The 14878-nt window shown below is 38.8% G+C and overlaps 1 protein-coding gene across 2 annotated transcripts in view; it reads left to right on the top strand.

Annotated features, from left to right (window-relative positions):
• cdkal1 (CDK5 regulatory subunit associated protein 1-like 1) overlaps nucleotides 1-14878 on the top strand; it is a 227002-nt gene that overhangs the window by 28341 nt on the left and 183783 nt on the right. For both annotated transcript variants that reach the window (XM_070835216.1, XM_070835217.1), the window contains exon 4: nucleotides 8518-8602. In XM_070835216.1, the coding sequence (XP_070691317.1) occupies nucleotides 8518-8602 (85 nt within the window). The remainder of the gene's footprint in view (nucleotides 1-8517; nucleotides 8603-14878) is intronic.

Below are 14878 nucleotides of genomic sequence, written 5' to 3'. Positions count from 1 at the left end.
CTTTAAAATACTACAGAGAAATCATGATTTAGCATCATCTGTCCATAGCAAGTTGACAAGATTTATACCATGTCATTTTTCATTTTTCACAAGTAAAAGTAAAAGACAAAGTGTCTTTTGAATAGACGAGGACACTGTAAGTTTAAAGATAGTGTGGTTGTCAGGAAAAATAAAACGGGAGAAACATCTGAGGTTAATATCAGGGTTAGACGTGTAGTAAAAAAAAAACAAGAAAAGAGGAATAAAAGATCTTTTGATACGTGGAAAAATGGGAAAGAAGAGAAAGTGGTGACAAGTAGGGGTTAGAAAATGACATAAGAAAGCTGGAGGAAATGAGTAAAAAAATGAGGATATAATATATAGTGGTTAAATGAGGCAGGGGGAAGGGAAATACAGAGCTTGGGTAATGTGGGGAAAATGAAAAGGAGAAGAGAATGGATAAAAAGAAAAGTTATGTGGGGAGGAAAGAGGGAGTAAAAGAACGATGGTGGTTTTATGATGTTGTGGTAAAATATCAGGTATGTGCATGCTGATAGGAGCTTAACAACACTGAATAAATTACACCCGTCTCCTCTTACCTCCTACCATGTTCATTACTTACATTTTTAGACTGTGATGTCTCCAGTAAAAATACCGTTATTTGAAGGCGCTCTGAAAATCATCTTTTCCTCCCTTCAGGTTATAGCTTTGGAAACTTATGTGATTCACTTTTAGGGAAAAGTGCAGTTCTGTCCTCGGATGACTCTGTGAATCCACCTCTATCTACTCCGTGCCTTGCATTTAGGCAGTTCAGCAGTAAATATTACTGTGCATTTTGACGTCCTTCCAACAGTAAACCAATATCCTCAGTATAGGAAAATGTCCACAGCAGGCTTTTCTTGCATTGTACATTAGTGGGCTCCATCTTTCGTTATTACTCCTACATAATGTAGTTTACATTATTATATCTCTGCCTCTGGCTATTGATTTAATATTATGGTCATGACTTGATCTAATTTTGTGTTGTATGCACCCTAAAGTAGCAGTATGGTCTGACTTACTCTCCTCAGTGTGTTTTGCTGTCCACCTTTCCTTGTCCCACCACGGAGAGATTGATATGTTGGGTGTCTCACCTTTGCTCTCATGGTCTAGTTCATATCAAACTATGAAACTTAACAGGTCAGCTATTTCGTTGAGGGTGCTGCACTTGCCCATCAGTTGGCATGTGGCATTGGCAGAAGGGCGATTTTTAAAGATTCACCAATGTCTGGAGACTATCCTGGTTCCCACCCTGGAAGGTCACCAGTCTAACACACACACTGGGATAATTGAAAATTTCTTGAATCTTTTCTTGCTGGCTTCACACATGCAAGCCACTGCATCTTGACTACTTCTTGTTAAGTGGTGGGACTTGTTTTTCTGTGGTCTTTCTCTGCATTTGTACCTTTAGGATTACTCTGGTATATTGTGGCTTTTGTAATTATAGTCACATCCTGAAAAAGATGATTTCCCACAATGCAGAGAGGCCCAAACAAATAAATCCAGAGCCTGACACATGATTCATGTCCCATTACTATGACTCACATTATTTTAGAACTTACGTAAGACATACAGCTGTACTCAAGTTTTTCTTACCTCCTGATACAATCAGCTAACAAACCTCAAAGTCTGTAGTTTTCATTGGATCAGGTGGTTTCTTCATCCATGTCATTTACAGATGGTGAACAGTTCTAAAATTGTAAAAGAACAACCAAGTTAACCTCAATGCCTTAAATGTTCTTCAAAGCAAAGAATGTTTTTTTTTTTTCTGTGGTCTTTTAGGTGTCACAATGTACAAGGAGAAACTAATTTGCTCAGGTATAAAAGCAGTCCCATGTATGCTACAGTTACCGTGCAGCACTTTATATGCTTTATATTATGCTATAAAATTGTGTTAACAGCTTCACTATGTTCCATGTGTGCATTGAGTGTCAAATAATATATGATGTGGTGTGTTGTTGTGCTGCAGCAAGGGCATGATAACACAGATTATCACATCACATCAGCCACAGTTGCATTATATCTCTTTTTAATGTTGTGCACAGGTCAAATGCAGCTGCTAAATTACATCCAAATTACAGTTTCTTTAGTTTTTTTAGAACAAATAAATTCACAAACTTTCGTGCGTAAAATGGGTTGTTTGTCTATTTACAGTAAACAACTGAGTTGCATTTACAGTATACAGTTCTCATTTGTGGATTGGCACATCTGCATACAGTGGATTCATGGGAGTTGAGGGAAATTACCTTATTCCCATTTTGCCTGTTGTTGTTGTTGTTGTGTGTTTGTGAGCTTTCTGACCCTGCAGCTGAGCCTCATCTCTGTTTCTCTGTGGGTTGCTGCACACACCTGTGGGTAATTTGGACAACAGACATAATTTGCAAATGCAGCAGAATGCATAATTTCATAATGATAAACAAAAAAGGAAATGAAAAATCAAAAATGCCATACTTTTGTTTTTTGTGTTCTTCATGAAAGAAATGTTTTGATTTAGATCAGAATGGGGTTCTTACTGATGCCACTTAGCTACTCCTTTTTCCAGATTTTTATTTTTTTTAACCTGTCCTATTCCCCTCTATTCACTCCCTGTGTTTTCTACTTTCATCTCTACCACTCTGATTTTCTCGTCCTTCCTCCTTTCATGTCTCAAAACGTTTTTTCTTGTATTTAACTTAACTTTGGACCACAATGGCTCATGTAAATGTAGTTAATTGTGAATTCTTGCTTTTGTGTCACATGGATGTTCATCCTTAAATCTCATTAGGATATTTGTTTTGCCTTTGGTTTTTATTTATTTTGATTACCTACCACCACTTTAGATTCATACCTATTTTTCCTACCTATTTAATCTTTTTTGCTCTTTGTTTTTACATACACTAGCAGACATCTGATCCTTGCTGCCAGTCTTTCTTTGTTTTGTCCATCTTTCCATCCATACTTATTTGGTCCATGCACCTGCTCCCATCACCCTTCCTCCTCTTCTCCATGGGGAGTAGTGTGATTGAAATGTGTTATGTATGACCTTGTGTATATGTATACACAAACACATACACACTGACCTCAGGTGTTGCCTTACCAATATCTCAGTCTTTCTTGTATGATTTCATTGTGGGGTGAATTTAGGGTGAATACCTCACAAACACACACGCACCCGCACACGTTCACCCAGAAGCACACACGGGAATAAACCTCATGGATTGAATTTAGTCATTTGGGTGAGTTGGTGGGAAGGGTTTAAAAGAACGCGTTAAGGCATACCTCCAAACACATACACAAAAATTGAGACATACTTGTGTGTACACACACATACACACACCCACGCAGAGGCAGAGGTCATTTTTCTCTTGTGTGTGCTGGGGACAACTGTTTGAGAGTGGCGGAATTCCTTATATTCCTTATTAGAGAAGCACACACACACACACACACACACACACACACAGCCAGACAAAACAAATCATTTTGGGGTCAGCTGTAGTGGTCAAATGGAATATATTTCTGATATTGGATAAAATATAAAACAGGCTTTTCATCTGTGGACTGTAGAGTGTGTGAAATAGTGTCATTATTAGACTCAGTGTGTGTATTTGTGTCTCAGAGAGAAATATATTTGGAGCTCTCCAGTTACCTGCAATTGCCCCTACTACTACTGCTTCTTCTACAGCAAAACATTAGAGGTAAATAATCTCATAAACTAATAAATTAAAGATTAGTCTTATTTTCTGTTTTATACAGTTGTTCCAAGGTAGTAATTGTGTCATTCCAAAAGTTACTGGTAGCAGATTAGAGAGGCTGGTAAAATCATCATCTATGCTGTTTTTTAAATTTTTTTTTATTTACCAATCAGAGGTGAATTACACAGGCGGTTAAAGATCACAATTAGTAACAATTACTTTGCTGTACCGTATTTAGCGTGAATTTAGTTTTATCCTTGCATTTCATTTATTTTGCTTTTGTGTGGGTACTTCATTTCGCATCTGTTACATGCATATGGTAGATTATGGAAATTGGTACGGAGCATCTAAAGTCAGATTTTGCTCCATAAAAACTGATCTCAGTGCATTAATGTTCCCGGCTGCCTCCTCACACACGCCCTCCAAAGTTATGAATTCCAGACTGTTTGCAGGTTTAATCCAGGGCTAACACTGACAGATTCTGTACACACACACACACGCGCGCACACACACACACGTTTAACCTCTCTCATACACGGATACACACACCCTCACTCACTACACATACCAGGATGCTTGTCTCACCCTCTGGGCCTTTTCTTCATCAGATAAAAGATTAGTCAACCGTTTTTTGTGCACATTCTGTACTAACAACTTCTCACATAATTGCCTGATGGCCATGTTATGCAAAAATAACCAAATCACCCCCCTTTCGTTGGCTGCAGCTTAATACCTATGCAAATTCTATGCAAATGTAACTTTCTAGAGTTTTCCCAACAGCAGCATTTCTTTGTGTTAGGAATTTATGTGCACTTAAATGTCGAGTCATTGAAGGTTTCCCCAGCTGCCTTTTTCACACTGGTGCAGAGATGAACAGAAAAACATGCATGTCTGGGCTAATGGATTAATAACTTGCCTAAAAGTAAATCAACTCCAGTCCAGACTGTCAGCATACAGTGTGCTTTGTGACTTAATGTTTTCCTCTTAAGGGTTAAAAAGTAAGATTGCCAACGGAGAGTGTTAATGTCACAGTGACCAGTTAGCAAGGACAAGTCATCTGACTTTACTCTCCTGTGCAATTCATGCCATGGTTCCCTGTAAAAAAGAGCAGATTGTCACTGCAAGTGTGACAGCCATTGCCGGTGCAGTCCACAGACTGTTATGTTACTCCTCAAACTTCCAACTTCAAAGATATGATTTCTTGAGTCACTTTGTCAATGTCAGTGACCTTTCCCACTCGGCTTCTAGTTTCTGTGATGCTTATTTAGACATTGCTTGCAATGTCACCCAGCCTTCCTCTTTGCTATTTTAAAAACAGCACCATTTAGTCAGTCTAGGTCTGAAATATTCCTGCCTTGTAGTAAAAAATGGCAAGAGTTAGTACCACATAGAAATGATTAAAGCGGTTATCCTCATACCTGACCCAAGGTGAACATTTTCAGTTCTTGGCAGTGGATTCTGTCATTTGCCATAGATTACACGTCTAAAAGCCCTTTCTGACTGAGTAGGAGCTGCTGCCTTGATGAATTTCAATGCGTGGTGGTGGCTTTGACCCCCAGTTCACTTAGCAGTAGTGGTACAGGCAGAGATCCCTCATTTTCTGCTGCTAAAGCTTCACTATGTCAACCTTTTGCCACTGAACGGGTTTGGGCTTTTACTGCAGTGCATATATGTTGATGCTATGCACGATCCAGAACAGCTGCTGCTGTTATCACTTCTCAAGCTAAAGGAGTCTTTGGAATTTAAAGGTGCACAAGCCAGAAAATTGCTTTACTGATGAAAAACAAGGATTTGAAAATCAATTGAACACGTGCTTGTTGTCTAACTCAGGGGCAAGCATGGCAGAAGTGGATGCTGCATCAAATCATGAGGGGAAGTATTTAATGTAGTGCTAAAATTATTTATCAATTATCACTTTAGTTTTATATCAAAATAAAAATACCAAACATTTGCACCTTCAAAGAAATAACTAACATTTCACAGGATATATCAATAATCAATTAATGAAAATGTAATGAGTGAATTAATACAAATACATACATACAAATGTAAATGTAAGTATAATACGCCAATTAAAAAAAGATATGAGCCAGGTCAGTTACAATTTTTTGATTAATTCAGAAACTCCTGAGCAAAATGAAGTTTTTAAAATGATTCAAGCAGGATAACTTCAGCATGTTTTTCTTTTAGTGCTGGCTCTAGTTCTTTTTTTCAGAATAGGTTTTATCTGGGAACTGGTAAGATGTGCTGACTCTGTAGATAGGGTTGTTTTGCAGATGTTTCTATCTGTCTTCTGTGTGTGTGTGTGTGTGTGTGTGTGTGTGTGACATTGATGGAGCGCTTGTTATTGTTGGTCTGGAAGGCCTCCCTCGGGACAGAGAGGAGACAGCAACCACACAGCTGAGACCACTCCCACTAGCCCTGTGTGTGTGTGTGCGTGTGTTGGCTGCCTTGACAAATAAAGGTAGGCATAATGGGCACCCTTTGCCAGCTGAACTAGCTCTCTCTCTGCATTTGTACCTTTAGGATTACTCTGGTATATTGTGGCTTTTGTAATTATAGTCACATCCTGAAAAAGATGATTTCCCACAACGCAGAAAGGTCCAAACAAATAAAACCAGAGCCTGACACATGATTCATGTCCGATCACTGACTCACATTATTTTAGAACTTACATAAGACATGCAGCTGTACTCAAGTTTTTCTTACCTCCTGATACAATCAGCTAACAAACCTCAAAGCCTGTACTGCTGTGTTTTCATTGGATCAGGTGGTTTCTTCGTCCATGTCATTTACAGATGGTGAACAGTTCTAAAATTGTAAAAGAACAACCAAGTTAACCTCAACGCCTTAAATGTTCTTCAAAGATCTTCAAAAAAAAGAATCAAAACATTGTGAATTTAAAGTTTTGAAAGGGCTTTTTCTCACAGATTTGTTGCCTTGTTAGTCTTTTTCTTACCAGGGTGATTTCAAACTCCTGGTAAACTGGTGCTGTCAAGGTTAATTAAGTTAATTAATAAATTTAACTTACCAAATTGATGCAAAATGCCATGTTATAAATCTTTCATCTAGAACTTTTTTAGATTTAGTTTTTTTCTAGATTTAAGTCATGAAAGGCTGCACGGCAACTAAGATATTGCTTATTTAGTCAGAGTGTGAATGATGTGAAAGTGGGGGATTGAGAAGTTTACTTAAGGCAAGGTGTGGTGTGGTTGGTAATCTCTCCTTTCTCATTCTGCATTCTGGGACCTGCTGTGTGTGTGTGTGTGTGTGTGTGTGTTACAGAAAAGTACTGTGGGTGTGTATTAAACTTGCTAACGCAGTAAATACATTGTGAGTGGGGTGTGTGTATGCTTGACTGCAGCGGGGAAGTGGATTCTGAGTGAAATATCTGGTTCAATGTGGCGTAAAGGAGCAAGCTCCTAGCTCCCCACCACTGCTTTGCCATATCCCCTCGAGTATATGTGTCTGTGTGTGTGACAGCTCTCCTGGCAGTGCCATGCAAAGCCTGCCACCATCATCTTGAGCAGCAGCAGAGCTTAACATCACAAGGAGCTACACACCACTCTCTGTGTGTGTGTGTGTGTGTGTGTGTGTGTGTATGCATATGGTTTAAACATATGTTTAAATGATTAAATTTACTCGTAATGTTGCTGTTTTGAGTATTGGGAACATGTGAGTTTGATAGAGGTTTATTTTCTGCCAAATTGTGGCCACTATGTGAAACACTCCAGAAGTTTCTTTAGCAAGTAACAGTGAGTTGAGTGGTTTTCAGTATTCAGAATCTAGTTGGACAGAGGGCCTAGGATAGGCAATGGTAAATTCAAGAAAGTCAGATGCAGTAGAAAGCTCAGCAAGTGGATCTTCAGTTCAGTTTGTTTTGTCGCAGATACTAGTCCCAAGCCCAAGAGTGACCTTCCTTGCTCAAATGTTCTAAGTCTGGCCATGGTAGTGATGCTAACAGCAACATGAATAAGAATACATGGAGTGGACTGGTAGATACTTTTCAGCTGTACTCAACGAAATCTCCATGTTTGAGAATGTCATGGAAAGTGTCACCAGGGTCACAGCCAATAAACTCAGCATGTAGATCTTATTGTGTCTGGAAGGGGTCCTTTGGGTAATTAAAGGTCTTCATACTAAAAACAACTTTATTTAGAAAGTAAAATCAGCAGGTGTCGCAGTGAAGTTAAGAACAAAAAAAGACTATTAAACATTTGGTCACCGTAGAAGAAATCTGAAGCTTAGTAAAGTGCTACACCATTCAAACCCTTGTGAACAAACGATAATACCTTACAATCACATCTAATAAGTAAGTAACTTAAAGGAGGCCAGTACAGATGAAATCTGGTCCCCTGGTCCTTCATATGACACTCAAATACTTGCTTCAGTATTCTGGATTAGCTGCATTAAAGCTTTGAACGAGTGACACAAATAAACACACATCTACATTAAATTAAATCAATTAAGTGTTGAACGTGCAGAATCTGCAAATGTATCCTGTATATGATACCTTAAACTCAAGAGACACATCTGAAAGATGGTAAAGATCTTAAAACATTATGCTGTGTGATATACCGTGTTTTGGTTTTGAAAGAGAAGTAGATTTATTTTTTTCACAACTTTGAAAAGAAGTGACATTTTAGAGAAAAATTACTGATACACGCGGGATTACTTGAGTGTGACTTTTTGAGAGCATGCTTCAGACACAAAGGAGCTGTGGCAGAGACCAATTAATTAGTTCTGCTTTTTTTTGCTTTCTTTCTTTATAAAGTCATGCATGTGATTGTATTCCTTAAAAATAAATGAACTTTCTCTCTTTCTATAGATGACCCAACAGAAGCAGACCTGTGGTTGCTCAACAGCTGCACTGTGAAAAACCCTGCAGAGGACCACTTCAGAAACTCAATCAAGTACTGAAAAACACAAAATACTCACACAAACACGTTGTGTCCCACGTTCTGTTTTATGTAGCCAATAGAAAAGAGGTTTAGAGTTTTCATTGGAATTGGATAAAAAGATTAAAACATTTTCAGCATATATTACGGTGGAACGAATCCTTCATTCAGAAGAAATGTATTTTCCCATGCTTAAATATTTGTTTGTTTGTGTATGCGCATGTATATGTCAGAGAGAGAAAGAGAGAGAGAGAGAGCGCGACACTGAGACGGCATATTTGCATAAACAGAGAAATTAAGCTAGAAGCTATTTTGCATTTTGATTAATTTCCATCCATCAGGGACACACACACACACACACCTGGTGGGCGTGTGCTTTTGTGGAAGTGAGATAGAACAAGAGTTACTGAGTGACTGTGTGCAAAAATCAAGATTTTGCTATTGAAGACAGTTTTAAGCTTCACTTAGATCTCAAAACAGTGGGCAAATTCAGATGCCATCAAGTTATCATATTGGCTGTTAATGAAATCACTATGCACAGATACACTTTTTAACTCCCCACGTCTGTATAAGGTGGAAAAGCAGACATTCGTTTTCCTGTAAAGTTTTAATTAACATGCTTTAGAGACATGAAAAATCCAGATAATCCACTTGAGCCTGTCTCCAGAGACCATTAGAGGAACTGCATGCACACGCTCTGCACCAGCCACTGCTGCCGAAGTCCAACACAACATAAATGGCTTACATAGTGAATTGTAATCAGAAACTGATCTAGAAACTGCAAAACCTTTGTTAAATTGAATGTAAAAAAGATCCTCTTGCATCACAAATCCTTTTTTTCAGTTCAGTATTTTAGAGCTGAAATGAACAGATTAATTAATTACCTGATTACTTGATAAAATAAAATGGCTTCGTATATAATAATTTCCCAGTTTTTAAGCAAAGGAGGCCACAATTTTGCTGGTTCCAGATCCTTAGACATGACGATTTGCAGCTTTTCTTTGTCTTATAAATATTAAGTTGATTATCTTTGGGTTTTAGATTGTCGATCACACACAACAAGCTGTAAAACAAGCTGTTGCTTTGGGATCTGGGAATTGGAATTGGCCTTTTCTTTTTCTTTTCAACATTTTAAAAACCAAAAGGTTATTGATTGTGGATTAATAGTTTAGGGATGTAATGATTGTAATGGTCACATAGTGGTCCATGGTCACAGGTCCAAAGACTTTTTCGTACATTTAGACATTTTAATAACTCCTGCCTCAATAACCTTAGAGCAGCAACAGAGGACAGTTGTCAAATGACTAAATGGACAAATTGTAGATTTTAGTTGGTTGACTCTTTGTAGATAATTTGCATTTTAGGCTAAATGCAAAAAGCCGCCATTTATCATCTGTCAAATTTTACATTTTGGATGTCTGAATCATCGGAATGGAGTAACTTATCATAAGGCAATATTACAGTTTCAAGGGTGAACAGTTTGACTTGGCCAACTTGATCAGTGCAATCTTCCTGTCTTTCTGCCTCAGCCGTCTCCTCATGCTCGCTCTCTCTAACGCTATTTCTGTCATGTCAGTTTCACACAAAGAATTTTTCAATTGAAATGCACAAAATAATAACATTTCAGGAGTAAGAAAATGTCTTCCTTGTTGATGCCAGAGTTTTTCTTTGACTGGAAATCACCCAGCTGTAATGCTAATGCAATTAATGCTCCATTCACTGGGACACAGACACACACACACACACGAGGAATGAAAAAGTTTTTCTTCTTTCATCATTTGCGGCTTGCATGATGGAGGCATAAAATGAGGGGGTACGGGATCAGAAAGAATCCAAATGCCCACTTAAGTCTTTCTTTTTTGTAATGCCCTCATTTTTCTTTGGCTGCTCTTCATATGATCGACAGAGAGAAAAAACGAGAGAAGGAGGCAGGCACACGGGCTGCCTCGTGTTAAGTCACACGCTGGCCGTGCTGCCTGTTCCTCCTGGTACCACAAACACACACGTGTATAATTCACACACACATTTGCAGAGGCTAGGCAACCATATTTGGTGGTCCTAATGATATTTTCAAATTTATTTAGTGATTCTGTTTCAATTCTAATGCCTTTTGAAATCTTCAATCTAAATTGTCAATTCAGAAAAGTCCTAGGTGTCTTGTTTGAGGAGTTTTTTTGAGGTTTTGACATGCGTCAGCAGATGGGGAAATAGCTGGTGACTGACAAGAACTAAAAAATAATAGTAACTGCGTTGTCTCTATACATGTTATAAGCCATAAGCTACTGAAAGAAATTGTAGAAAAAGTGGATTTATCTGAGCGTACTGCTTCTATAACAATAAAAATGAGTTGACATGAAGTGAAAAACAAGGATATTTCTGTTTTTTTGTCCTTTATTGCATTTTTTGGCTCCAAGAGCTCCATCTCCACGTAAAAAGGCAGAGGTTTGTTTGATCATTTCATAGGTAATGATGTATTAACTTTGAATGCTGTCTAGTAATGTGTTAATGTGCATGTCTCACCTCTCTGACTCTGCATTTTAACCAAATAGCTGTGCTGAGCTTTGGTGCTCAGCTTGCTGTTCTGAACACACTGTTCAGTAAAAAGCCACTTTGTCACTGCCCCAAGTTAATGCTAAAGGAGACTGGTCAGACCACCCTGAAGGAAAGGAAAGGAAAGATTGGTCTGAAATGACCTGTGTCAACCCTATGCCTGTGCATGGTGGGTTTATACATTTATTTTCTGTATTTTGAGGCTGGTGACTGAATGAACAAATATGTGAGGGGATTCACACAGTATTTTGCTGTTTTCTTAGCTACGTTTACAGAATGAAATCTGCTCCTGTGTATGTTTAAATACTTTGTACTCCATGTTGTCATTCTGTCCCATTTTACCGATGTGCGTACATTAGTGTGAAACAAATTATGTACGACCAACACGCACGTATACGCACTGTTGCAGAAGTAACAATCAGTGTCCTAGTAAATGAGTTGAGGGGTTTAAAATGGGAGCACAGGGGCTTTCAGCAGTCCTCTATCATGGTTTGGAAAGACGCAGTGAAAAGACGGTTTATTACTTCTGGAGAACTGGGGCTTTGTTGGCAACCTTGCCAAGTGTGTGGGATAAGGAGTTGTATTTGTGTGGATGTGTATAGGGGTCGTCAGGTGGATTCATGCCCAAGCAGCTTGAGTGGTGTGTGTGTGTGTCTGTGTGTGTGCGTGTGTGTGTGTGTCTGTGTGTCTGTGTGTGTGTGTGTGTGTGTGTGTGTGTAGTGTGAAGAATTACCCTGTGAGAGAATGTTTGCAGATGTATATGGGTATATGCTCTGCATGTGCATTGAAACAATATTGATTGGTCCTGAAGCTGAAAACTCAGTAGATACTTCTGCACTGAGTGTGTGTGTGTGTGTGTGTGCATGCGTGCACTAGCCCATACATTACTGTCTTGCTCAAGGACGCTTGAAAGTTCAAGATTGCATTGTACTGCTCCCTCCAAACTGTTGCCCTCAGCATTTTGAAACGAGTTTGGCTTGTATCATTTTGTCCAGAGTGCAGGGGTGAGTTGACGTGTGGGAGATGGGATTCCCTCCAGCTTCTGAGTGATGTCGCACTCTGCCCTGCTGTTCACTCTTTCAGCAGGACTTCTACACCACGAACTCAGTCGCTAGCATAAACTGCTAATGGAGCAGCTTCTGAATGCTAAAAAGTCAATTAGTATGGATGTTTGGGTGTGCCTGCGTGTGCGATGGAAATGCCAAAATCTATAACGTAATTCAATGTCAGACCTCTCAAATCAATGAACGCGGAATGCATTAAAGAAACAGTTGCTCAACAGCATGTAATTAAACTGCTCTGTGTGTGTGTGTGTGTGTGTGTGTGTGTTGGATTTCTCCACTCGGCTGTCTCTAGTAATTTGTATGATCAAGGGAATGTATGCTTAACGAATTAGAACCCAACTCGGAGTTCTGTACTTCTGTTTTCAAAATACGCCAATTCCCACAATATATTTACATTCATTTGAATATAATTTTGATATTCATGAACCAACCATAAGAAAGAAAAATCATTAATGTTAATTGAAAAGGGACACGCAACACACAAAATGAATTCTTGGAAGAAATCCAAAGTATATGTGCTGTGCTTATATTGTGTATTTATAACAGATGTGTAGGCTTGGTGGAGAATATACAGTATATTATGGCCCCTGGCTACAGGACAGTCTATTGTTGGCTCAGTGTTGTCTTGGCAGAAGTTGCTTTACAAATTTAGGGCCATAGTTTGTAGACCACATGGTGAGAAAAGTGAATACAAAAACTGACCCTAAGTTTACACAGAGGGTATAGCAGTACATATCGCACCACAGGAGAGAAACTGCAGTAGAGGAACAGCAAATTGGGTCTCAGTAATGGTTGTGTGTTAGTAATTTGAGATGAATGAAAATGATTCTATACTTTGTGAACAGATCGTTGTAGACAAAATCTAATTCCAAACAAAAGAGGACATCTCATATTTGAAATGTTGTTTAAATTTGACGCCTTACATCATAAAAGCTTCAATTTGATCTTGGAAATGTTGAAATGTGGTTCTCTAATGTAGTTTTCTGCTGAGAAACCAGTGCATCAGCCATAAATATATTAGTTAGTGATATTGTAGGTAGTTACATTTTCAGTTGCTAAATTTGTCTTTAATTTTTTGGCAGTAGAGTCTTAGGTCTTACCATCTGTATTATAACTCTTTAATATAGCTTGATCAACTTGATAAGTTGAACACCAAAGGTCTAGAATGTATGTTCTAATTTAATAGTTCAGGTGATGAATATGCATTATAGCCCATGGCTGCAGCTGTTGATTAGAGAGATGTCCACTGAAGTTTGGCAAGTGATTTTATGTTATTGATTTCTGACCACACATTTACCGGAGGCAAAGGTCATGCTTGGCAAATAAAATCATTCAAGTGAAAATCCACCCTGAAACAAAATTTACATATTATTTCACAGGACTCATTTTTCAACTCGTGTCACAGGGCATTAGGCCTGTCACGATAACAAATTTTGCTGGACGATAAATTGTCCCAGAAATTATTGCGATAAATGATAATATTGCCGTTTTGATACCATTTTTCAACTAATATAATAATAATTGTATATTGGTATATATGGTTATCTGGAACATATCTTGTCTCTAAACACTTGGAGTGCAGGGTCCAGTCAGCAGTTATGTAGTGTATGGTCAAGCTCATATAGGGGGTCATGTTTGAGCTTGAGTAAAATGGGATGTCTTTGATCTCCTTCAGTAAGTCATCTTTCGTGTTGTTGTACAGTTGTGGAATTGCCATTTGTGACACGTATGTTTTCCCAGGCAATTCGTACTGCCGGTCAAATGTTTGTAACATTTGTCGAAATGCCGGCTTTTCGACGGTGTGAAAGGGCTGCATCTCTTTGGCGATGTAGCGAACTACACCGTCTGTGAGTGCGCACCATTTGGCACTGTCACGTTTATATTTAGTATATTTTTTATATATGTTTGCTTCATAAACGCCCCAGTGATGGTGGACTGTCAGGAAGACATTGACGGCCCCTCTGCCTCTTTTGTAGACGTTTTTTTTCCCAGTTGGGAAAACTGCAACGGGTGGTTGTGTTTGAGGTGAAGGTGCATGTTTGTTGTGTTGCCGCGTTTAGCATGAACTGTTTTAAAACAAATGCGACATACCAGCTCATTTATGTTTTGTACTTCACCGCGGTCATTTGACTTAAATCCAAAGTGTTCCCACACGTCAGCTGTTGCTTTCGGCTTAGAGACCAATTCCATTATTATTTATTCCACCAAATCTCTGCCTCTACTCCTCACGGGGCTCTCATGCTGCACTCTGTGGTGCGCCAGGTGCCCCGCCTCCCCACACAGAGACAGAGTGACTGACAGGAGGGTTCACTCCTCATTACGCTAAGGAACCGGGAGGAGTCAGTCGAGACGGATGCAGCGAAGTTAACTCATTATCCAGTGTCTTTGGTAAATGAAAAATTATCGAGCCCGGCAAACTTATCGAGCTCATTTTTAATTATTGTGCAATTAATTGATTTATTGATTATGGCGACAGGCCTACAGGGCATTAACAACTCTTTCTAAAACCTAAAATCCACAGAATTGAGGCTGCAATCTGTCAGATGACAAATCTTTCAAATGACATAACCTGAGCTGGTTCATTAATAATGGATCAGATGCTGACCTTGGAAAACCATGGATACTGCTCACCCATACAAGCACATTAATATATATTAGTCTAGTTGTACTTTCAAGA

Source organism: Pempheris klunzingeri, chromosome 8 (genome assembly GCF_042242105.1).
Source record: "Pempheris klunzingeri isolate RE-2024b chromosome 8, fPemKlu1.hap1, whole genome shotgun sequence".
NCBI classification, from domain to species: Eukaryota; Metazoa; Chordata; class Actinopteri; order Acropomatiformes; family Pempheridae; genus Pempheris; species Pempheris klunzingeri.
Note: the sequence above shows the minus strand (reverse complement) of the source record. Positions and strands in the feature narration are given on the sequence as shown.